Source organism: Salmo salar, chromosome ssa09 (genome assembly GCF_905237065.1).
Source record: "Salmo salar chromosome ssa09, Ssal_v3.1, whole genome shotgun sequence".
Lineage (NCBI taxonomy): Eukaryota > Metazoa > Chordata > Actinopteri > Salmoniformes > Salmonidae > Salmo > Salmo salar.
In genome coordinates this window covers 31436784-31460254 of record NC_059450.1, presented here as the reverse complement: position 1 = coordinate 31460254, position 23471 = coordinate 31436784, and the positions used below count along the sequence as shown (strand labels likewise).

At 43.9% G+C, this 23471-nt stretch overlaps 2 protein-coding genes across 2 annotated transcripts in view; both read right to left on the bottom strand.

Moving 5' to 3' along the window:
• The window catches only part of LOC100194743 (EH domain-containing protein 4), a 36789-nt gene extending 35864 nt beyond the window's left edge, over nt 1–925 (bottom strand). Inside the window, 1 exon segment of the mRNA NM_001139772.1 lies at nt 426–925. Coding sequence (NP_001133244.1) covers nt 426–655 — 230 coding nt within the window. The 5' untranslated portion in view covers nt 656–925.
• Nucleotides 926–2575: 1650 nt separating this feature from the next.
• Nucleotides 2576–23033, bottom strand: LOC106611198 (TNF receptor-associated factor 3). The gene is made up of 11 exons (XM_014211163.2): nt 22726–23033; nt 13228–13502; nt 12651–12702; nt 12405–12509; nt 11999–12163; nt 9321–9401; nt 9048–9122; nt 8737–8829; nt 8180–8320; nt 7121–7295; nt 2576–4595 (listed from the first exon to the last, which is right to left on the bottom strand). The coding sequence occupies exons 2-11, from the start codon at nt 13497–13499 to the stop codon at nt 4024–4026; spliced, it is 1731 nt and encodes a 576-aa protein (XP_014066638.1). The 5' UTR covers nt 13500–13502; nt 22726–23033; the 3' UTR covers nt 2576–4023.
• Nucleotides 23034–23471: the final 438 nt, after the last annotated feature.

Here is a 23471-nt window from a genome sequence, read left to right as displayed (position 1 = left end):
AACCACCCAGTTTATAATCAAGCTTCCACCTCGTGACATTAAAAAACATTCTAAGTAGCAGTTGGTGTGGCATGTTGACGATGTTTCATGTTGTATTGAATTGGAATATGGAATATTGGTTAAAAAAAAAACTAGAAACAAGCTGTTTACAACCTTAACATAATGCTAACCCATTCCCAACACTAGACAGTTATGTTTACATTAGGTTGCTGGGGGCAACAACCTGTTCCAACAGTGTTTTTCCTCATTTACATTTTGACAGCAATTAACCTCCATTTTGACAGCTCACAACTGTCATAGTAGGCTACTGCTTAGGGGTTATTCAACAACTCAATCATTTCTGACCGGCAGAGAGCCCTGTAGGTAAAATAAAGTTAACACAAACATGAGAACGCATAACTGTTGCTGATTTCTGGATGCACTACCTTATGAACGTCGTCTTCCCCGTAGAATACTGTCCAACCAGTAGAACCATTGGCTTGCTCTGAAAATCCGCTGCCTCCAACGCAGGTGAGTGGAAATCATGGAAAAGATAGGTTTCTTCCAATGGAAATAATTTTTTGGAGTAAAGCTGTTGAAGACCCTCCGTCACAGTTTGGTACATCTCGCCGTCCTTGTTTCTGCCTCCTTGTTCCTTATTCACCCAACTGAACATGATGATGCTCCTCTTCTCAGTTCCCAAATCAAGAACTAACGTTTTACTTCCTTATTTTCCACAGCTTTCAAAGTTTGCGCAACGAGGCTACTTTGTATCCGAATATATTACAAAAATGGGCACTGTTACTTTGAATCAAATATGTTCTTTGGCAACTGAAAAACGTGGCATCTAGAATCTACGGTTGTTTTCCCAACACTGCTTGATGGCTGCTCTCTACAGTAGCTCCTCTGTGCGTCGCAGTAGTTCACAGCGTTGCAGTGGTTCGCGCCACAGTGGTGCCTGTGCGAAGATTAAGTATTATGTTAACAAGATATTCGGGTGACAGCTCTAACAATGGAAATACATGTCCTCAACCGTGGAAGGCAGGCGAGATCAGAAGGGACCATTCTAGCCAATGAGAGTGCAGATAGGCTACGCGTGTGAACAACAGACACAACCAAGTTGTTTTTATCGAAGTTGCCGGAATGCCACGTACATCAACTTATATCAGTAAATTTGTAACAACCTAAACATTATGAAACTTCTATTCGATTAAATAAGCCTCACATAATTTTACACTCTCACTGACCTCCATACAAAAAGGGCTAATCTCACGCAGACAGAGAGTAAATCCTCTCGCTTCGCCTCTCCCTCTATGATTTGCATTACCTTAACGGCACCGCCCTTCCTTTGAATGACCTAGTGACATGAGATTGAATAGTCCAGAGGGAAAAATACGAGTCTAGCCCAAGCCCACTTATACATTTCAATGACGTGACATTGTCATAAGTGAAGTAAAGTTTTCTAACTCTATACTGCAAACTTGAATGGACAATACAAGTTTGCATTAAAGACTTGGACAACTTAAATTCGCCCATAATAATGTTGAAGGAGGACAGGACTTTTATATTGTCCAATTTTTACCGACGCCATGGAATCCATATTAAGTGACAATGAGAATACATGTACTGCATTACATATTGTATGTAGGCACCTAGCAACATGCACGTTGATTAGACACAGATGTCAGAAAGAAAAAGGTGGAATCCTACAATACCTTCACATAACCACATGGTTTATATGTATGCACGTGAAAACATTGGCTAATTATTTAATAGTTGCCAGGTGGGAGCAACTTTACAAAAATACTAGAATGCACATTTATCGTGGAGAATATACATGACCTGAATGTACCCTGATCAGAACTGTCATACAGAATGTGGAATTGTGTTAGCTCTTCATAACATCTCTATCTGCAACAGTTCACTGATGGATACACGTCTTGTTATGCGTTGCCAGGTTCTCCTGAAATGTCACTTTGCGGTTGTAGCCTACCCTTGGTGGAAAATATACTGTAGAATAACATTCTGTACTATCCTGACATCTAGTGGAAGGAAAAGATAGACCGGCACCATGGAGGGTTCCCCATGTTTGTTTTTGGACTGTTTCCTATGAAACAGTGGTCCCCTACAGTCTGCACAGACTTTTTTGTCCAGGCGGACCCACCACAGCCAACCCTAAATAAACTGATCATCAAGACTTAAATTAACCAGCTTGTGATCACTGTATATTTTCCTTGATTCAAAAGAGGAAAAAGTGTAGCTCCCATTTCCTATGCCTTAAAAATGAATTCAGGATAACCTCTCACTCAAATTTACTTAGGTCCATTGCTACCCAGGGAGCATAGGACATCAACGACTCGTCTCTATTGCACTCTGTTCTGTCTTCTCAATCTCGTTCCATCCCATGCCTGATCTTTTGGTGTCTGCTTCAAGCTCCAGCCTCCAGGTGTTTCTCTGGTGCCTTCTTTTCTGTTTCCCTTGTGGGTTCCAGGATAGTGCTTGACTGGTGATGTAGGAGGGCTTTCAGAGGGTGTGGCCAATGCCTCCCCATCTTCTCCTTCTGATCTCCTCCACAGAAATCAAACATCAAAGCACATTCAAGTTTTGTTTAACAATTTTATTAATACACATTCAAACATAACTTGTGCAAATAACATTCTCCACCAACCATCATGAAAACAAGTCACTGTCACTTTATGTCTCAGCTCAATCAACATGGTTGGAGTTTTAATGAGGCATTTTGTTTTCCCAACTGTTACAAAAAAATATGATGCACAGCATCTGTTCTGAACATTACAAAACAATGTGTAAGTTACAAAAAGCAGTATAGAAGTAATTTACAGATCTTTATAGATCTTCAAAATGAAAGGCTAGTCTTATTCTTAACTCCGCGAGACAGTGGCATTGCTGTACCGGTGTGTATCCATTCCTTTGTGCCATCTTTGTCTGTGTCTGAAATGGCACCCAAATCCCTATATAGTGCACTACTTTTGTACAGCTCTGGCCAACAGTAGTGCACAATATAGGTAGCTGGATGCTGTTTCAGATGCAGACCAGGTCCACTAAAACCAAATCTGAAATAAGAGACAGGCTGTAGCCTGCACACAAGACACACCCTAGTGCTCACACGACACCTGTTAATAAAAGCTTGTCAATCAACAACTTTCTCCAACACAATCACAAGACTAGAAACATACATTACATTCTATACTTTAACAATGCAATAATACAACCAAACTTCACCAGCAATGCAAACAGCATACACAACCACATATAGCATTGTATCTCCTTATTCAACATGTCATGTGGGATTGTATCTTCTGGCTTTAATTTAGACAAGTTTCATCAAAGTCAAGTAATGAGTTCTCAGAGATATTTGATATTACAGAAGATAGTTGTGCCGTGCCCAACTATCTCCACACCTCGACTTGTGTTGGATGATGCACTGTCCCATGTTCTTCAAGGCAGAAATGATCAATGTCTACTGAAATATATTCACTATCTCCATTCTGGTAGACTTCCTTCCTTCCTTCCTTCCTTCCTTCCTTCCTTCCTTCCTTCCTTCCTTCCTTCCTTCCTTCCTTCCTTCCTTCCTTCCTTCCTTCCTTCCTTCCTTCCTTCCTTCCTTCCTTCCTTCCTTCCTCCCTCCATCCATCCACTGGGTCCATGTAGTTTGATGATGGTTGCATCCTGATAACTTGGGTTAGAATGATCCATTGCCATTTATACCTCTCCCTGCTGTGAGTAATATAGGCATTCTTTAGACTTTTTAACATTCAGCCTGGTTGAAAAATAACCATTTCCTTCTCTCACCTATCTGGTGAGCAACACAGGCACCAAAGGCAACTGCTCTGAGGTCCACCCAGCTCTTTCTGCAGGCTTAGGCTGCACCTTGAGATCTGCAAAGAAACCTTACTCTTCTAACTTCTGTTATTTTCTTGTTCGCCATCCTTATTTCTGCTCTCTCCATTCCATCTTTTGCAATCTCTCTCACATAAGGGCACCCTGATCCAGATACATCTGCTGTTCTCTACAGACCAGGGGTCAAGGGTCAGGGAGGTCAGATGTGTCCACTGTGACCTTAATGAAGATGGTATCATCCTTGATGTAAGTACCGTTCTCCAACACAGTCTGGGCCACGAACAGCGGGCAGCCGGAGGCTATGTTCATCTCTGCCGTGGGTCGTCTGAAGCTGCTGCTGTTGGGGTCTGGTTTGAAGGCATCCCCTAGGTGCTTCCTGGCTGGGCCCTGGTCCATCAGCATCAGAGTCACCTTCTGCTTAAAGGGCCAGAGCAACAGGGCATCGTACTCGCCACGCATCACCACAAAGAACAGAGACAGGTGGGTTCCTTTCCCCATGCCGTCTCCGTTCAGGTAGACCCGGGCACACATCTTGTAGCCAAAGTAGCCAGTGTAGAAAGGCTGGCTGTAGAGAGACAGGGTCTTTGACGCCACGGCTTCTTGTTTCCGCCGCTTGTAGTCACGGATCTTCCAGATGAGCGTCCCATTGAAGGAGGCCGTCTCTAGGACCTGGAAGCGCAGGTCCATGTCGGCCAAGCGGATCTCGTGGACACTCAGCATGTCGTCCTGACGGGAGAGCTGTGTCTCTAAAGAACCTGCAGAGAAACAATAGCAAGCCAATGGAATAAGAGTCCTGTATGTTTGTACCACTCTGGACTTCTCGCTACTTACATTTTCCCAGACTTTTATGTCAGGCCATAAAAGTACTGGTTTATCTATCTATCTATCTATCTATCTATCTATCTATCTATCTATCTATCTATCTATCTATCTATCTATCTATCTATCTATCTATCTATCTATCTATCTATCTATCTATCTATCTATCTATCTATCTATCTATCTATCTATCTATCTATCTATCTATCTATCTATCTATCTATCTATCTATCTATATAACCAATTATGATTTTTCAACGCCGATACCGATGCCGATTATTGGAGGACCCCCCCCCAAAAAAAGCCGATACCGATTTTTCGGCCGATTTTTGAAATGTATTTGTAATAATGACAATTACAACAATACTGAATGAACACTTATTTTAACTTAATATAATACATCAATAAAATCAATTTAGCCTCAAATAAATAATGAAAGCTGGTGGTTCCTTTTAACATGAGTCTTCAATATTCCCAGGTAAGATGTTTTAGGTTGTAGTTATTATAGGAATTATAGGACTATTTCTCTCTATACGATTTGTATTTCATATACCTTTGACTATTGGATGTTCTTATAGGCACTTTAGTATTGCCAGTGTAACCGTATAGCTTCCGTCCCTCTCCTCGCTCCTACCTGGGCTCGAACCAGGAACACATCGACAACAGCCACCCTCGAAGCAGCGTTACTCATGTAGAACAAGGGGAACAACTACTCCAAGTCTCAGAGCGAGTGACGTTTCAAACACTATTAGCGTGCACCCAGCTAACTAGCTAGCCATTTCACATCGGTTACACCAGCCTAATATCTTGGGAGTTGATAGGCTTGAAGTCATAAACAGTGCAATGCCTGAAGCACAGCTGCTGGCAAAACGCACGAAAGTGCTGTTTGAATGAATGCTTACGAGCCTGCTGCTGCCTACCACCGCTCAGTCAGACTGCTCTATCAAATCAGACTTAATTATAATATAATAAACACGAGCCTTAGGTCATTAATATGGTCGAATCCGGAAACTATCATCTCGAAAACAAAACGTTTTTCCTTTCAGTGAAATACGGAACCGTTCCGTATTTTATCTAACGGGTGGCATCCCTAAGTCTAAATATTCCTGTTACATTGCACAACCTTCAATGTTATGTCATAATTACGTAAAATTCTGGCAAATTAGTTCGCAACGAGCCAGGTGGCCCAAACTGTTGCATATACCCTGACTCTGCGTGCAATGAACGCAAGAGAAGTGACACAATTTCACCTGGTTAATATTGCCTGCTAACCTGGATTTCTTTTAGCTAAATATGCAGGTTTAAAAATATATACTTCTGTGTATTGATTTTAAGAAAGGCATAGATGTTTATGGTTAGGTACAGTTGTGCAACGATTGTGCTTTTTTCGCAAATGCGCTTTTGTTAAATCATCCCCCGTTTGGCGAAGTCGGCTGTCTTTGTTAGGAAGAAATAGTCTTCACTAGTTAACCGTAAGGTTGCAAGATTGATTCCCCAAGCTGACAAGGTAAAAATCTGTCGTTCTGCCCCTGAACAAGGCAGTTAACCCACCGTTCCTAGGCCGTCATTGAAAATAAGAATGTGTTCTTAACTGACTTGCCTAGTTAAATAAAGGTGTAAAAAAATACAAATCGGCCAAATCGGCGTCCAAAAATACCGATTTCCCGATTGTTATGAAAACTTGAAATCGACCCTAATTAAATCGGCCATTCCGATTAATCGGTCGTTCCCTTGTTTTTTTTAACCCCTTTTTCACGCCAATTTCGTGGAATCCAATTGGTAGTTACAGTCTTGTCTCATCCCTGCAACTCGTGTACGGACTCGGGAGAGGCAAAGGTCGAGAGCCATGCGTCATCCGAAACACGACCCAACCAAGCCGCACTGCTTCTTGACATAATGCCCACTTAAGCCGGAAGCCAGCCACACCACTGTTTCAGAGGAAACACCGTACACCTGGCGACCGTGTCAGCGTGCACTGCGCCCGGCCCGCCACAGGAGTCACTAGTGCGCGATGGGACAAGGACATCCCTGCCGGTCAAACCCTCCCCTAACCCGGACAACGCTGGGCCAATTGTGCGCCGCCCCATGAGTCTCCCGGTTGCAGCCGGCTGCGACAGAGCCTGGACTCGAACCCTGAATCTCTAGTGGCACAGCTAGCACTGCGATGCTCGGGAGGCCCCAAAGCACTGTTTTTTTTCAATCACTGCTTTGCTCATAATGTAGCTTCAGACTTTGAACATATCAAATCGGTCCAATATCACATTACACTCATTCTGAGCAACTCCTAAAAGAGTTATACAGGTTTTAGCGACAGTGAAGTAGCAAAGAATAAAATAATTCCCAAGACAAGTGTTGAGAGAGACAGAGACACTGAGGGAGAGACTAGAGAGCGAGACAGAGAGAGAGAGAGCTAGACAAAGGAAGACAGAGAGAGAGTGAGAGAGCATTCAGGGTAACTCACCTAGTGTGTGTGTGGCTGGGATGGCTCCACCCCTTCCTCCCTCTAGCGTTGCAACCCTTGAACGAATGCTCTCCACGGTGCCTCGTAGTGTTTCCACCTCCTCTCGGATGGTCCTCAGAGACCTCAGCTCCAGCTCCATCTCCAAAAGCTTCTCAGAGTGGGAACTCATCAAGTTCTACATGGAGAAAACGTCCACAAACACACACATACAGTTACACACACTTCATGTAGCCTAGGCGGTAGGTAGCCTAGCGGTTAAGAGCGTTGGGCCAGTAAGCTGAAAGAGCGTTGGGCCGACTAGCTGAAAAATCTGTCGATGTGCCCTAGAGCAAGGAACTTAACCGTAATTGCTCCAGTAAGTTGCTCTGGATAAGAGTGCCTGCTAAATTACTTATAATGTAAGTTCCATACATGGCAGGACTTTACCTCCAACTGAGAAATCAGTAAATGGGACTGTGGGACAAGACAAGTATTATTATGTATGTCAAAGACTAGTATTACATCTCTATTGAGAGGTTTTATAATGACAGTGTACAAAACATAAGAAACACATGCTCTTTCCATGACAGACTGACCAGGTGAATCCAGGTGAACACATTGATCCCTTATTGATGTCACTTGTTAAGTCCACTTCAATCAGTGTAGATGAAGGGGAGGAAACAGGTTAAAGAAGGACTCACCTGGTCACAGTTAAGACATGGATTGTGCATGTGTGCCATTCAGAGGGTGAATGGGGAGAACAAAAGATTGAAGTGACTTTGAACGGGGTATGGTGGTGCCAGACGCACCGGTTTGACTGTATCGAGAACTGCAACGCTGCTGAGTTTTTCACATTCAACAGTTTCCTGTGTGTATCAAGAATGGTCAACCACCCAAAGGACATCCAGCCAACTTGACAACTGTGGGAAGCATTGGAGTCAACATGGGTCAGCATCTCTGTTGAACGCTTTCGACACCTTGTAGAGTCCATGCCCTGACAAATTGAGGCTGTTCTTAGGGCAAAAGGGGGTGCAACTCACATGTTTTGTACACTCAATGTACTTCGACCTTTTCATTTACCTGCATGGCAGTGAGCTTCTGCTCCAGCTGTCTGTTATTCTCCCTCATCTCCTCGTACTGAGACTCTGTTTCAGACAGACGGCTGCTTAGGCCTGGCAGAACCTTGTACCGCTCCAGAAGCTCTCCTTTAACATCCTCCATCTAGATGGGTGGGAAACAGTCTGTCTTATTACTGCTTCCATTACCCTGAACTACTTAACCATTCAGCCCTGTGATTAGTTGGTTGTTAAAAAGTTAGTTGTGGTTGAATATTCAGTTTAATATCTCCCAATTTATTATTTTGGGGTACTTGTCAAAATACATGTTGTTAGAATGTATGTGTTATGTGTAACATGTAAGAGCACATACTCAAATGTGTGATTATATCATGAGTCAAAACAAGTATGACAGGTAATGCAGATACAAGGCAACATATTTATACACTGTATGCCTTGCATATGGATTGAAATAGAAGTTGGTCATGATGCTGGTGAATTTTCATTATGTTGACTTTATACATTTTTCCTTTAATGGTACACAGGGCAAATTGTTCTAAAGAACAAAGTAGAGTTGATCACCTTGGCCTCCAGCGTAGTGTTCCTGGTTGCCATCAGCCGCAGGTGTTCAGAGGCAAAGCTAGATTCATGATCCCTCATGTCTTGGTTGAGACCCTACAGAGGAATATCAGGGAAAATATCATATCAGTAACATACCAGCTTAAAACTACTGTATGTTCTCTTAAATTAGTTGTAGTTCAGTGGGACAACAGCCAGATAACAGAGTAAAAGAGACATCACGAGGAGTTCATAGTGGCCATGATATTACAACTTATATTAAGCATATTATTATTAATACCACTTTTAACAATCATAGTAACATGAAGACTGACCTTGAAATTGCATCCAAAGCGAATAAAGGAGCAGGTGACATGAGCCTTGGGGCACTCATGTTGATGACTTGTCAGCTGAGAGTAGAAACACATTTAGGTTCAATCATGTCCTTCTATACCAAGCATTTGCATTACAATGTGGTCTCAATGAAATGGGCAACCGTATCACAACATTTAAAACTATGTTAATCCATCTGATGATAAGAGAAAAGATGGCCATACTTCCTTGCATGAATACATTTTATACTACAAACATTAAAATACACTCCTTACCTCACTCCGTAAGATGGAGGGAAAAGTACAATGATTGGGGCAGGCCACCGGAAATGAAGGACAAACGGTTTCTTTGTGTTTCTGAAATGTTTTAATAAGAATAAGAAATAAAAGTAACAAATAATTAAAGAGCAGCAGTAAAATAACAATAGCAAGACTATACACAGGGGGTACCGGTACACAGTCCATGTGCGGGGGCACTGGTTAGTCGAGGTAATACACTGCTCAAAAAAATAAAGGGAACACTAAAATAACACATCCTAGATCTGAATGAATGAAATAATCTTATTAAATACTTTTTTCTTTACATAGGTGAATGTGCTGACAACAAAATCACACAAAAATAATCAATGGAAATCCAATCAACCCATGGAGGTCTGGATTTGGAGTCACACTCAAAATTAAAGTGGAAAACCACACTACAGGCTGATCCAACTTTGATGTAATGTCCTTAAAACAAGTCAAAATGAGGCTCAGTAGTGTGTGTGGCCTCCACGTGCCTGTATGACCTCCCTACAATGCCTGGGCATGCTCCTGATGAGGTGGCGGATGGTCTCCTGAGGGATCTCCTCCTAGACCTGGACTAAAGCATCCGCCAACTCCTGGACAGTCTGTGGTGCAACGTGGCGTTGGTGGATGGAGCGAGACATGATGTCGCAGATGTGCTCAATTGGATTCAGGTCTGGGGAACGGGCGGGCCAGTCCATAGCATCAATGCCTTCCTCTTGCAGGAACTGCTGACACACTCCAGCCACATGAGGTCTAGCATTGTCTTGCATTAGGAGGAACCCAGGGCCAACCGCACCAGCATATGGTCTCACAAGTGGTCTGAGGATCTCATCTCGGTACCTAATGGCAGTCAGGCTACCTCTGGCGAGCACATGGAGGGCTGTGCGGCCCCCCAAAGAAATGCCACCCCACACCATGACTGACCCACCGCCAAACCAGTCATGCTGGAGGATGTTGCAGGCAGCAGAACGTTCTCCACGGCGTCTCCAGACTCTGTCACGTCTGTCACATGTGCTCAGTGTGAACCTGCTTTCGTCTGTGAAGAGCACAGGGCGCCAGTGGCGAATTTGCCAATCTTGGTGTTCTCTGGCAAATGCCAAATGTCCTGCACGGTGTTGGGCTGTAAGCACAACCCCCACCTGTGGACATCGGGCCCTCATACCACCCTCATGGAGTCTGTTTCTGACCGTTTGAGCACACACATGCACATTTGTGGCCTGCTGGAGGTCATTTTGCAGGGCTCTGGCAGTGCTCCTCCTGCTCCTCCTTGCACAAAGGCGGAGGTAGCGGTCCTGCTGCTGGGTTGTTGCCCTCCTACGGCCTCCTCCACATCTCCTGATGTACTGGCCTGTCTCCTGGTAGCGCCTCCATGCTCTGGACACTACGCTGACAGACACAGCAAACCTTCTTGCCACAGCTCGCATTGATGTGCCATCCTGGATGAGCTGCACTACCTGAGCCACTTGTGTGGGTTGTAGACTCCGTCACATGCTACCACTAGAGTGAAAGCACCGCCAGCATTCAAAAGTAACCAAAACATCAGCCAGGAAGCATAGGAACTGAGAAGTGGTCTGTGGTCACCACCTGCAGAACCACTCCTTTATTGGGGGTGTCTTGCTAATTGCCTATAATTTCCACCTGTTGTCTATTCCATTTGCAAAACAGCATGTGAAATTTATTGTCAATCAGTGTTGCTTCCTAAGTGGACAGTTTGATTTCACAGAAGTGTGATTGACTTGGAGTTACATTGTGTTGTTTAAGTGTTCCCTTTATTTTTTTGAGCAGTGTATGTATATGTAGTTAGAATTATTAAAGTGACTATGCATAGATGATAAACAGAGAGTAGCAGCAGTGTAAAAGGGGGGGGGGCAATGCAAATAGTCTGGGTAGCCATTTGATTAGATGTTCAGGAGTCTTATAGCTTGGGGGTAGAAGCTGTTTAGAAGCCTCTTGGACCGAGACTTGGTGCTCCGGTACCGCTTGCCATGCGGTAGCAGATATTCAGTGTTGTTGTTGTCAGTGCTTAAAGGGCAATTCCACCACTTTTTAACCTAATTTCCTTATCTCCAGCACAATACCAGTATCTACATATGTGAAAACTTTAGATTTCTACGTTTTGTATAAAAAAATATAAAGTAAAAAAGTTAGACCCAATGACATCATCAAAAGTTTAAACATTTTAACAACAGTAATTTTCAAACACTGGGTGTTCCTCAAATAGCATAATTATGAAGTTAAACTTTTGCTTTGTGCATATCTTGTTCCGTCTATTGTTGCCTTTGTCCTGGCTGGAAGAAGGTTCAGTGAATGGGGAGGTGCAGCGTGAGGTAATACAGTAGGGGGAGTGCAAGTGCTTCTCAAATGTAATGTTTTATGCGTTCTCCACACTCTCATCTTCACAAGAACGTACTCAAGAGAATGTCGTGGGAGAATGCACTCGGAGCTTGGGAGTGTGGAGCACGGTAGTATGCATATTGAGAAACACCCTATGAGATTCGCGGTGACATACGGTGCTGGAGAAAATGAATATATGGTTGAAAAGTGTCAGAATTGCCCTTAAGGTGGACTAAAATATGTGCCAGTACTAATTTTGGGTGCCGGTCACACTATTCTCTAAGAGGTACAGGTTCGGTGAGCACCGGCCCAACTCAAGTAGTTGTTCTAGTTACCTGTAATTCAGTCATGGCCATCTTGTGCATGCAGAATTCACAGGTGGTCTCTCTGTGTTTACATTTCCAACTCAAGTGCTCAGAAATGTCTTTGCGCATCATCTTCTCTTTGCACTTTCCTAAAGGGCATGGCACCTCAAAATACGGACACACATTCAAATGATCCTGGGAAAAAAGGAGGAAAATGAATCATAAGGATTTGGTGTAAAGAAAATGTAGCCTATTATGAAGTGCTATAAATAAGATCGCATTTGGGTTGTAGTCATTACAGTTTCAACAGGAAACATTCAATCAATGTGACTGAAATCAACGAGAATTGTAGATAAACACTTTTCTAGAGCTTGAATAATGACTGTGTGTAAACAATGGGACTTTTTCCATTTCCCTCAGTCAGTCAGACACTTACCATGACCTGATGTAGACTCATCTGCTCCTTACAGCCATTCTTCTCACTCCTGCAGTACACTCTCAGAGCCATGATCTCTCTATGGCAGCACACATCACGGAAGATCTGACAGAAAACACAACAGCTACTGTGAGGAGACACGCTGCGATTATGTACGAGGCCATTTAGAAAGGGTATAGGGCTGTTTAGCATGGGTATCATAAGGATGATGACAGTGATGCAAATCATTCACATACGTAGTCTTACCTTGTCTTTGAACAGCGGCTCCATATCTGCTGGACATACTGGATTTGGTTTGCTGTAAAGGCGACAAGACATTTAGGCACATTAATACGATGATGATTGACGCGGAGTGAGAAATCTATCATTATAAACTGGGTGGTTCGAGCCCTGAATGCTGATTGGCTGACAGCCGTGGTATATCAGACCGTATACCACGGGTATGACAAAACATTTATTTTTACTGTTCTAATTAAGTTGGTAACCAGTTTATAATAAAGAACAGCCCTTATATATATTATATATATATTATATTAGCCATATACCACACCCCCTTGGGCCTCATTGCTTAATTAACTAATGTCCAATCAAATCCTCCTTTTACCAACATGTGGCCAATGACATCATTATTTCTCAATCATAATCATCACACAATCACTAAACAATTATGACAACCCCCATTACCAGAAGACAGCTGACATATCAAACACACTGACAAGAAGATGTTTGTAATTTCTCAACTATCATTTCCTCAACAAAAAAAACATACCCCTTCACTCTTACACTCATCATGAAACTGAAATCTCTTGTCCTCAGTCCTCACCTTAGCTGCTCAGAGATGCAGGTTTCACAGAAGCGGTGTCCACACTCTGTCTGCCTGGGGTTGCAGAGCACTAGCCTGCAGGCCTCACAGCAGTATTTGGGCTCTGGGGTGGCTATGAAGTGGTCCCAGAAGCCCCCGTGCTGGGGTAAGAAGCCTGTCTCGGGGTCGCTGGGCCAGGGGCGCTGGGCCAGAGAGAGAACAGCCAGGGAGGGAGAGCGATGCTGGAGGGGGATCTGCAGCTCCCGCACGTCCGCATTCCGCCCTGCTGACATGACCTGGAGAGGGCACGGGCACACACACACACACACACACACACACACACACACACACACACACACACACACACACACACACACACACACACACACACACACAGACAGAAAGACAGGAGGGAAGAGATGTTTAATAAAAATGCACTCGACAGTTACAACATACAGGACAAACACGCATTTCATAAAAAAGGAGTATACAATTGTCTTATGTTACATGGTCTTGGAGTGGGACAATGGTGTTTGAGCTGAGGATGTGTGTGTGTGTGTGTGTGTGTGTGTGTGTGTGTGTGTGTGTGTGTGTGTGTGTGTGTGTGTTAATGCTGAGCATTCATTGCCACATCAACAGCCCTGACTCTCAGGCCAAACCTTGGGAAACCCCTTCATAACAGACATAGTTAACTGGGGCTAATGTTATCTCTGCTCTGACTCGGGGGGGGGGTGCAGTGCACAAGCAGGAAGGCCCGGCTTGGGACTGGAATAGAGCATATCCAAAAGTAGATGGAGTAGAGCTGGGAGGATAAAGTGAAAGTTATCAACACCAACCATACCGATCACTTACCGCAGGCATTTTGCTGAGATCGTTACTTACTACGATAAGTAGCCTATACTAGATAAATGTGAAGTTTGAAATTAAATAAGTTTGCTAATATGGGTGACTGTTAAAGGGACTGTTGATGGCTCCAATCAAACTATAGTAGAAGTAGTAGCTCAAAAGGATAAAAAACTACTGCGGTGGTGCACATTGTTATAAACGTATCATCTTATGTATTTATCGTTATTGAATCAATTCAGGCAATTTATCGCAATACGGCCTTTAGTCCATATCGCCCAGCTCTAATGGAGGACAGTACAGCTTAATCTAGACTGACACAAGTCTTTATTATAGACTTGCCAACACATTATTCATTTTCCGAGGGCAAGCAACAGGAGGGCAAGCAATCTAGGCTTGAACATCCAACCCAAATAACAGCATACACCATCCTAAAAGACAGCATCATCCACTGAACATCCAATCTCAAACTGGTCAAAACATATGTAAGGTTCTACTAAATATTTAGCTGGTCTTCCATCATTGTCCTTTTGCCTTTTGGTAGGCCGTCATTGTCAATAAGAATTTGTTCTTAACTGACTTGCTTAGCTAAATAAAGGCTAAATAATGAACATTTAAAAAAATACATGTGGAACATTCTTCCAACATGTATGTGGAACATTCTTCCAACAGTGCCTTCAGAAAGTATTCAGACCCCTTTTTCGCATATTTTGTTATGTTACAGCCTTATTCTAAAATTCTAACATTCTTTTCCTCATCAATCTACACACAATACCCCATAATGACAAAGCGAAACGTTTTTTGGAAATTTGTGCAAATGTATTAAAAATAAAAAACAGAAACACCTTATTTATATAAGTATTCAGAACCTTTGTTATAAGAATCAAAATTGAGTTCAGGTGCATTCTGTTTCCAATGATCATCCTTGAGATGTTTCTACAACTTAATTTGAGTCCACCTGTGGTAAATTCAATGGAATGGACATGATTTGGAAAGGCACACACCTGTCTATATAAGGTCCCACAGTTGACAGTGCATGCCATGAGGTCGAAGGAATTGTTCGTAGAGCTCAGAGACAGGATTGTGTCGAGGCACAGATCTGGGGAAGGGTACCAAAACATTTCTGTGGCATTGAAGGTCCCCAAGAACACAGTGGCCTCCATCATTCTTAAATGGAAGAAGTTTGGAACCACCAAGACTCTTCCTAGAGCTGGCCACCCGGCCAAACTGAGAAATCGGGGGAGAAGGGCCTTGGTCAAGGAGGTGACCAAGAACCCGATAATCACTCTGACAGAGCTCCAGAGTTTCTCTGTGGAGATGAGAGAACCTTCCAGAAGGACAACCATCTTTGCAGCACTCCACCAATCAGGCCTTTATGGTAGTGGCCAGACAGAAGCCTATTAGTGCCGGATGCTGGAGGGAGTAGTCGTGCTGTTCTTCGCTCCGCGGGTAATATTACATTTCCATACATTACAACGGAACGATTTGATTAGTGTAATGTTAGCTAGTTAGCTACATAGTTGTCTTTGCATCAAGGATAAAGGTGTAGCTAAAGGTGTAGGTGTAGCTTTGAGAAACTAACTTTGAGAAATTAACAAGGTTAGCTAGCCAGCTAGCCAGCTGTATTCGTTCGTTCGCGCCGTTTTCCAAACGGCATCAACATCACAACACCACAGCTAGCTAGCCAACTTTACCAACTAGCGGTACTGTAGAAACTAAATACATTACAACGGAACGATTTGATCAGTGTAACATTAGCTAGCTACATAGTTGTCTTTGTATCAAAGATAAAGGTAAACACAGCCACTGCTAGCTAGCCAACTCTACCAGCTAGCAGTACTGTATCATTTTTAGTCAATAAGATTTTTGCAATGTAAGCTTTCGAGTTGTGTAGTCCACTTGTGTAGCTAGCAGGACTGACTTTGTGTTAGCTAGCCAACGTTTAATTACTTCTGCGATATGAAAGGAACTAGTCACGGACACGAATGATCCATTGGTAGTTTGTTGTAACCAAGTATTGGTGCTAACCGTGTGTTATTGGATGCTAGCATGCTAGTTAGCTACGGCGTCATAAGACACGGTGCACTGGGTGGGTTTCACGGAAGAATACTGTACCAAGTTATCTAGCTGAATAAACTAAGTTTGAGCCTATTCCTGGAAACATTGAACCACTGTAGTTTACATCAATTATAATTTTAAAGTGGTAGTTGGAATAGTTATATTTGAGTGTTTTAGAGAATGGTTAGTGAGGGAGGCCCTGCTCTCTCGCTTCCCCAGTTGTTTAGTTAATTTTCATTCCAATCTCCTTTGCATTAGCGTAGCCTCTCCTGTAGCCTGTCAACTATGTGTCTGTCTATCCCTGTTCTCTCCTCTCTGCACAGGCCACACAAACGCTTCACACCGCATGGCCACTGCCACTCTAACCTGGTGGTCCCAGCGCGCACGACCCACGTGGAGTTCCAGGTCTCCGGCAGCCTCTGGAACTGCCGGTCTGTGGCCAACAAGGCAGAGTTCATCTCAGCCTATGCTGCCCTCCAGTCCCTCGACTTCTTGGTGCTGACGGAAACATGGATTACCACAGAAAACACTGCTACTCCTACTGCTCTCTCCTCGTCTGACCACGTGTTCTCGCATACCCCGAGAGCATCTGGTCAGCGGGGTGGCGGGACTGGAATCCTCATCTCTCCCAAGTGGACATTCTCTCTTTCTCCCCTGACCCATCTGTCTATCTCCTCCTTTGAATTCCATGCTGTCACAATCACTAGCCCATTCAAGCTTAACATCCTTATCATTTATCGCCCTCCAGGTTCCCTTGGAGAGTTCATCAATGAGCTTGACAAGTTCCTTTCCTGAGGATGGCTCACCCCTCACAATTCTGGGTGACTTTAACCTCCCTACGTCTGCCTTTGACTCATTTCTCTCTGCCTCCTTCTTTCCACTCCTCTCCTCTTTTGGCTTCACCCTCTCACCGTCCCCCCTTACTCACAAGGCAGGCAATACGCTTGACCTCATCTTTACTAGATGCTATTCTTCTACCAATCTCACTGCAACTCCCTCCAAGTCTCCGACCACTACCTTGTATCCTTTTCCCTCTCGCTCTCCTCCAACACTACTCACTCTGCCCCTACTCAGATGGTATTGCGCCGTCGCAACCTTCGCTCTCTCTCTCCTGCTACTCTCTCCTCTTCCATCCTATCATCTCTTCCCTCTGCTCAATCCTTCTCTAACCAATCTCCTGATTCTGCCTCCTCAACCCTCCTCTCCTCCCTTTCTGCATCCTTTGACTCTCTATGTCCCCTATCCTCCCGGCCGGCTCGGTCCTCCCCTCCTGCTCCGTGGCTTGACGACTCATTGCAAGCTCACAGAACAGGGCTCCGGGCAGCCGAGCGGAAATGGAGGAAAACTAGCCTCCCTGCGGACCTGGCATCTTTTCACTCCCTCCTCTCCACACAAAGAAGGTTGACGACATCCGATCCTCGTTTGTTAAGTCAAACGACACCACTGGTCCTGCTCACATTGCCCTACCCTATGCTTTGACCTCTTTCTGCCCTCTCTCTCCAGATGAAATCTTGCGACTTGTGACGGCCGGCCGCCCAACAACCTGCCTGCTTGACCCTATCCCCTCCTCTCTTCTCCAGACCATTTCCGGAGACCTTCTCCCTTACCTCACCTCGCTCATCAACTCATCCTTGACCGCTGGCTACGTCCCTTCCGTCTTCAAGAGAGCGAGAGTTGCACCCCTTCTCAAAAAACCTACACTCGATCCCTCCGATGTCAACAACTACAGACCAGTATCCCTTCTTTCTTTCCTCTCCAAAACTCTTGAGCGTGCCGTCCTTGGCCAGCTCTCTTGCTATCTCTCTCAGAATTACCTTCTTGATCCAAATCAGTCAGGTTTCAAGACTGGTCATTCAACTGAGACTGCTCTTCTCTGTGTCACGGAGGCTCTCCGCACTGCTAAAGCTAACTCTCTCTCCTCTGCTCTCATCCTTCTAGACCTATCTGCTGCCTTTGATACCGTGAACCATCAGATCCTCCTCTCCACCCTCTCCGAGTTGGGCATCTCCGGCGCGGCTCACTCTTGGATTGCGTCCTACCTGACAGGTCGCTCCTACCAGGTGGCAGGGCGAGAATCCGTCTCCGCACCACGTGCTCTCACCACTGGTGTCCCCCAGGGCTCAGTTCTAGGCCCTCTCCTATTCTCGCTATACACCAAGTCACTTGGCTCTGTCATATCCTCACATGGTCTCTCCTATCATTGCTACGCAGACGACACACAATTCATCTTCTCCTTTCCCCCTTCTGATAACCAGGTGGTGAATCGCATCTCTGCGTGTCTGGCAGACATATCAGTGTGGATGACGGATCACCACCTCAAGCTGAACCTCGGCAAGACGGAGCTGCTCTTCCTCCCGGGGAAGGACTGCCCGTTCCATGATCTCGCCATCACGGTTGACAACGCCATTGTGTCCTCCTCCCAGAGTGCTAAGAGCCTTGGCGTGACCCTGGACAACACCCTGTCGTTCTCCGCTAACATCAAGGCGGTGACCCGATCCTGTAGGTTCATGCTCTACAACATTCGCAGAGTACGACCCTGCCTCACACAGTAAGCGGCGCAGGTCCTAATCCAGGCACTTGTCATCTCCCGTCTGGATTACTGCAACTCGCTGTTGGCGGGGCTCCCTGCCTGTGCCATCAAACCCCTACAACTCATCCAGAACGCCGCAGCCCGTCTGGTGTTCAACCTTCCCAAGTTCTCTCACGTCACCCCGCTCCTCTGCACACTCCACTGGCTTCCAGTTGAAGCTCGCATCTGCTACAAGACCATGGTGCTTGCCTACGGAGCTGTGAGGGGAACGGCACCTCCGTACCTTCAGGCTCTGATCAGTCCCTACACCCAAACAAGGGCACTGTGTTCATCCTCCTCTGGCCTGCTCGCCTCCCTACCTCTGCGGAATCACAGTTCCCGCTCAGCCCAGTCAAAACTGTTCGCTGCTCTGGCACCCCAATGGTGGAACAAGCTCCCTCACGACGCCAGGACAGCGGAGTCAATCACCACCTTCCGTAGACACCTGAAACCCCACCTCTTTAAGGAATACCTGGGATAGGATTAAGTAATCCTTCTAACCCCCCCCAAAAAAAGATATAGATGTACTATTGTAAAGTGGTTGTTCCACTGGATATCATAAGGTGAATGCACCAATTTGTAAGTCGCTCTGGATAAGAGCATCTGCTAAATGACGTAAATGTAAATGTAAATGTAAGCCACTCCTCATTAAAAAGGCACATGACAGCCCACTTGGAGTTTGCCAAAAGGCACCTAAAGACTCTCAGACCATGACAAACAAGGTTCTCTGGTCTGATGAAACCAAGATTTAACTATTTGGCCTGAATGCCAAGGGTCATTTCTGGAGGAAACCTGGCACCATCCCTACAGAGAAGCACAGTGGTGGCAGTATCATGCTGTGGGTATGTTTTTCAGCAGCAGGTACTGGGAGACTAGTCAGGATTGAGGGAAAGATGAACGGAGCTTCATACGGAGAGATCCTTCATGAAAACCTGCTCCAGAGCGCTCAGAACCTCACACTGGGGCGAAGGTTCATCTTCCAACAGGACAACGACCCTAAGCACACAGCCAAGACAACACAGGAGGGGCTTCGGGACAAGTGTCCGAATGTCCTTGAGTGGCCCAGCCAGAACACGGAACTGAACCCGATCGAACATCTCTAGAAAAACCTGAAACCTGTGCAGCGACGCTCCGCATCCAATCTGACAGAGCTTGAGAGGATCTGCAGAGAAGAATGGGAGAAACTCCCCAAATACAGGTGTGCCAAGCTTGTAGCATCATACCCAAGAAGACGAGGCTGTAATCTCTGCCAAAGAAGCCTCAACAAAGTACTGAGTAAATGGTCTGAATACTTAAGTAAATGTGATATTTCCGTTTGTATACATTTTCAAACATTTCAACAACAAAAAATAAAAAATGTGCTTTGTCATTATGGGGTATTGTGTGTAGATTGATGAGGAAGAAAAACGATTTAATCCATTTTAGAATAACGCTGTAACAACATGTGGAAAAAGTAGAATGCACTGTATGTGGAACATTCTTCCAACATGTATGTGGAACATTCTTCCATCATGCATGTGTATTGTTCTAAGGAAGGTTTCCATGAAGCTAGAGATGAACTCGGACCTAATGACTGAACCTTCAGCTCTATATCCTGTCTCACATGGTTCAACAGGCTCATTCATACAAATCAAACAATTCAGAATCACACTAGTTAGGATATCAAAACTGGCCACTTCTACAGGTCTGCCTTCAACATTCCCTCAACGTTGAAAGTACATCAGTCCATCATCACTGGATGAGCAAGTGGATTAGTCCTAGGCTATTGGCTGACCAGTTCCTGTGGTTCTCAGGGGACTTCCTGGGATAGTGAAGGGGCTTTTCCACATGCTGCTTCACCGCTGTCTATCATCACTGACTGACCACACACACACACACACACACACACACACACACACACACACACACACACACACACACACACACACACACACACACACACACACACACACACACACACACACACACACACACACACACACACACACAAACCCTAGACCCAGCTGAATCGAAGCAGCCAGCAAAAGTTTGAAATGTAGATTGGCTAGGCTAGATATCTAATTCAAAGCATATAGTACAGTTGAGATCATTTTGGGTACATTTGGGCCGGGAATGAGATTAATCAGGTCTCTCTTCCTCTACGGGAAATCGGTTTGATGAAATGCAGAGCATTATGTATAAAAGGGTATTTCCCCTGTTAAATACACTCACTGATTTACATGGAGAATGAGAAATAGGCCCAATATTCTTGTCTTTAAACCTGGTCATATGCTTGATGTTGACAGGTCAAATTGTATCTAAGAGTGACTGGATGGAGAAAAGTAAAGGGAAATCTGTTACATGTTATAGCTTCTCAGGTGCGATCATCTTCAAATCAAATCAAATGTTATTAGTATCATGCGCCGAATACAACAGGTGAAGACCTTACAGTGAAATGCTTACAGGCCCTTAACCAACAATGCAGTTTAAAAAATATGGATAATTAAAGAGCAGCAGTAAAATAACAATAGCGAGACTATATACAGGGGGTACCGGTACAGAGTCAATGTGTGGGGGCACAGATTAGTCGAGGTAATATGTACATGTAGGTAGAGTATTTAAAGTGACTGTGCATAGATGATAACAATAGAGAGTAGCAGCGGTGTAAAAGGGGGGGAAATGCAAATAGTCTGGGAAGCCATTTGATTAGGTGTTCAGGAGTCTTATGGCTTGGGGGTAGAAGCTGTTTAGAAGCCTTATATGGCCATGCAATGCACCAGCTATCTATTCTACACAGACATTATTGGTACAGAGATCAGTTTCTCCACTCCAATCATACAGATGTAACCAAGTCTTGAATGCTGCTAGAGTATCATGACATCACAACAACAACAAAAAGTAACATGTAGGGGAATTCTATGACTGACCTGTCATTGTACATGGGCAATTCCACAGTAACGGAATTACGCTGAGACTCACTTTTTTCACTTTAAAATGTATGAAAAACAAAAACTATTGATTTCAATGTTTAACAAACAATACAAGTCTATGCACAATGGCTACTTTGAACAACTTACACAGTAAATAAATCAGTTACTGGAAAAACTGTGCAGATGCAAAGTTTGGTAACAGAATTACTGTAAAATCTCCCTCAGTTTTATTCTGTTACAAAACTTTGTATCTGCACAGTTCTTCCTGTAAATGTGTTTTTGTAAACTACTATTTCCACTGAACATTTTTCACTGTAATGTGAAGTCAATGTTTTTGGCTTGGTATACATTTTGAAGTGAAAAATTTGAGTCTCAGCAGAATTCCGTTACATGGAATTGCCCACATGTAATTCTATAGCCTGCCTATAACCTGAAAGCAATAGAACATGTTTCAACTGTGTGAACAGACATGCAAACAGCTGAATCTTCCGAGAATAGAGAATCATGCTTTTTTACAGTGATCTTAGATCTGGTCAATCAAAAATTAAACAGATTCCGTTAAAGAATATTTTCAATGTTTCATATGCATACAGGCATACTGTTTGGCATGATTCAAAGGCATTATTGACATATGTTAAGCATATAATTTGAATTTAAATAAATGTATTTTGCAACCAATATTCACCCAATTGGCCAATACACTAACTGTGTACATTGTGTGAGCCTGTTCACCATACTCAAATAATAATTTATGTAAATTACTTTGCATGCACTGACTAGACAACTAATTTGTCATAACTGCAATGAATGTACTACACATGCATTGGCGTAATACGGAATATATTATAATACAATGAGACATGTCAAGGTGATTATATAGAATAATACATTTTTAGAATTTGCTACTATTGGAATATTTTCACAATTGTTTTGATGGCTAAGTCTCGCAGGCAATTCAGTACACCGAAATTGATATTTGAAATTACCTCATACCCCAATTCGAAGCCTCCCTAGCTCCCCGCTTTGGTACACCACTGTATGGCTACTCAATGTTTTTACAGACATAGCTACATGCTGTGTTCCCACATTGTAACATGGACGATAATATAGTTAACTTTCCTAGCTAGCAACAATACTTACATGAATCAGATCTGTAACGTTGGCCAATGCAACGTCGTTTTTCAGGAGCTACAATGTTAGAAATGGAGCTTCGGTGAATGGCACGTTCATGAACGCGAACACCACAATGTAACCGCTTACAATGAAAACGACCGAACTCCACCGTTTTTAAAATAGGCAGCTAGAGTATTTTTATCGGTAGCTGACATTGTAAAAACAATATTAAAGTAAATATTTTTTTTAAATCGAGATGGGAACATAGCAAAATGGAGCCGCCGCTTATTCTTCTGGCTGTTGATGTCTCAGTTGGAAAGCCCCCCTTCGGTATTTCTTCCCCAGGAAATCCCCGTCATGAAGAAAAAAATTTGTATTCAGCCAGTGACAGGCAATGTTTGTATCGTATTTCCACTAGATGGCAGTGTCATCAACATCAAGTGTGAACTGTACTGCGGGAATTGCTGTCAGATACACAAATGTGCAATGGTCCGTACACTCGGTACCCATCACTTAAACTACTTCAATAATTTCTTCCTATCCAGTAAAAACATATATATTTGTGCAATCTGTTCTGAAACAATACTTCATGATCCTTCTTCAGAAAAGGCTGATCATCACTCAAGGTTTTATATACACTTAGTGTACCAAACATTTGGAACACCTTCCTAATAGAGTTGACCTAAATATGACAAGCTGTGCTGAAAGACAGAACAAATGAGCCTGAGTGACAACAGGTCTGGGACCAGGCTAAAAGCAAATAGCAGGAAAAG

Bases quoted from the DNA above. Each gene is read 5' to 3' on its own strand.
- LOC106611198 (XM_014211163.2), bottom strand. From the start codon at position 13,499: ATGTCAGCAGGGCGGAATGCGGACGTGCGGGAGCTGCAGATCCCCCTC. The intron at 9,123-9,320 runs GTAAGGAGTGTA...TTCTACTCTCAG, and splicing joins CCTCCATCTTACGGAGTGAG to CTGACAAGTCATCAACATGA. The intron at 8,830-9,047 runs GTCAGTCTTCAT...ATTCCTCTGTAG, and splicing joins GCTTTGGATGCAATTTCAAG to GGTCTCAACCAAGACATGAG.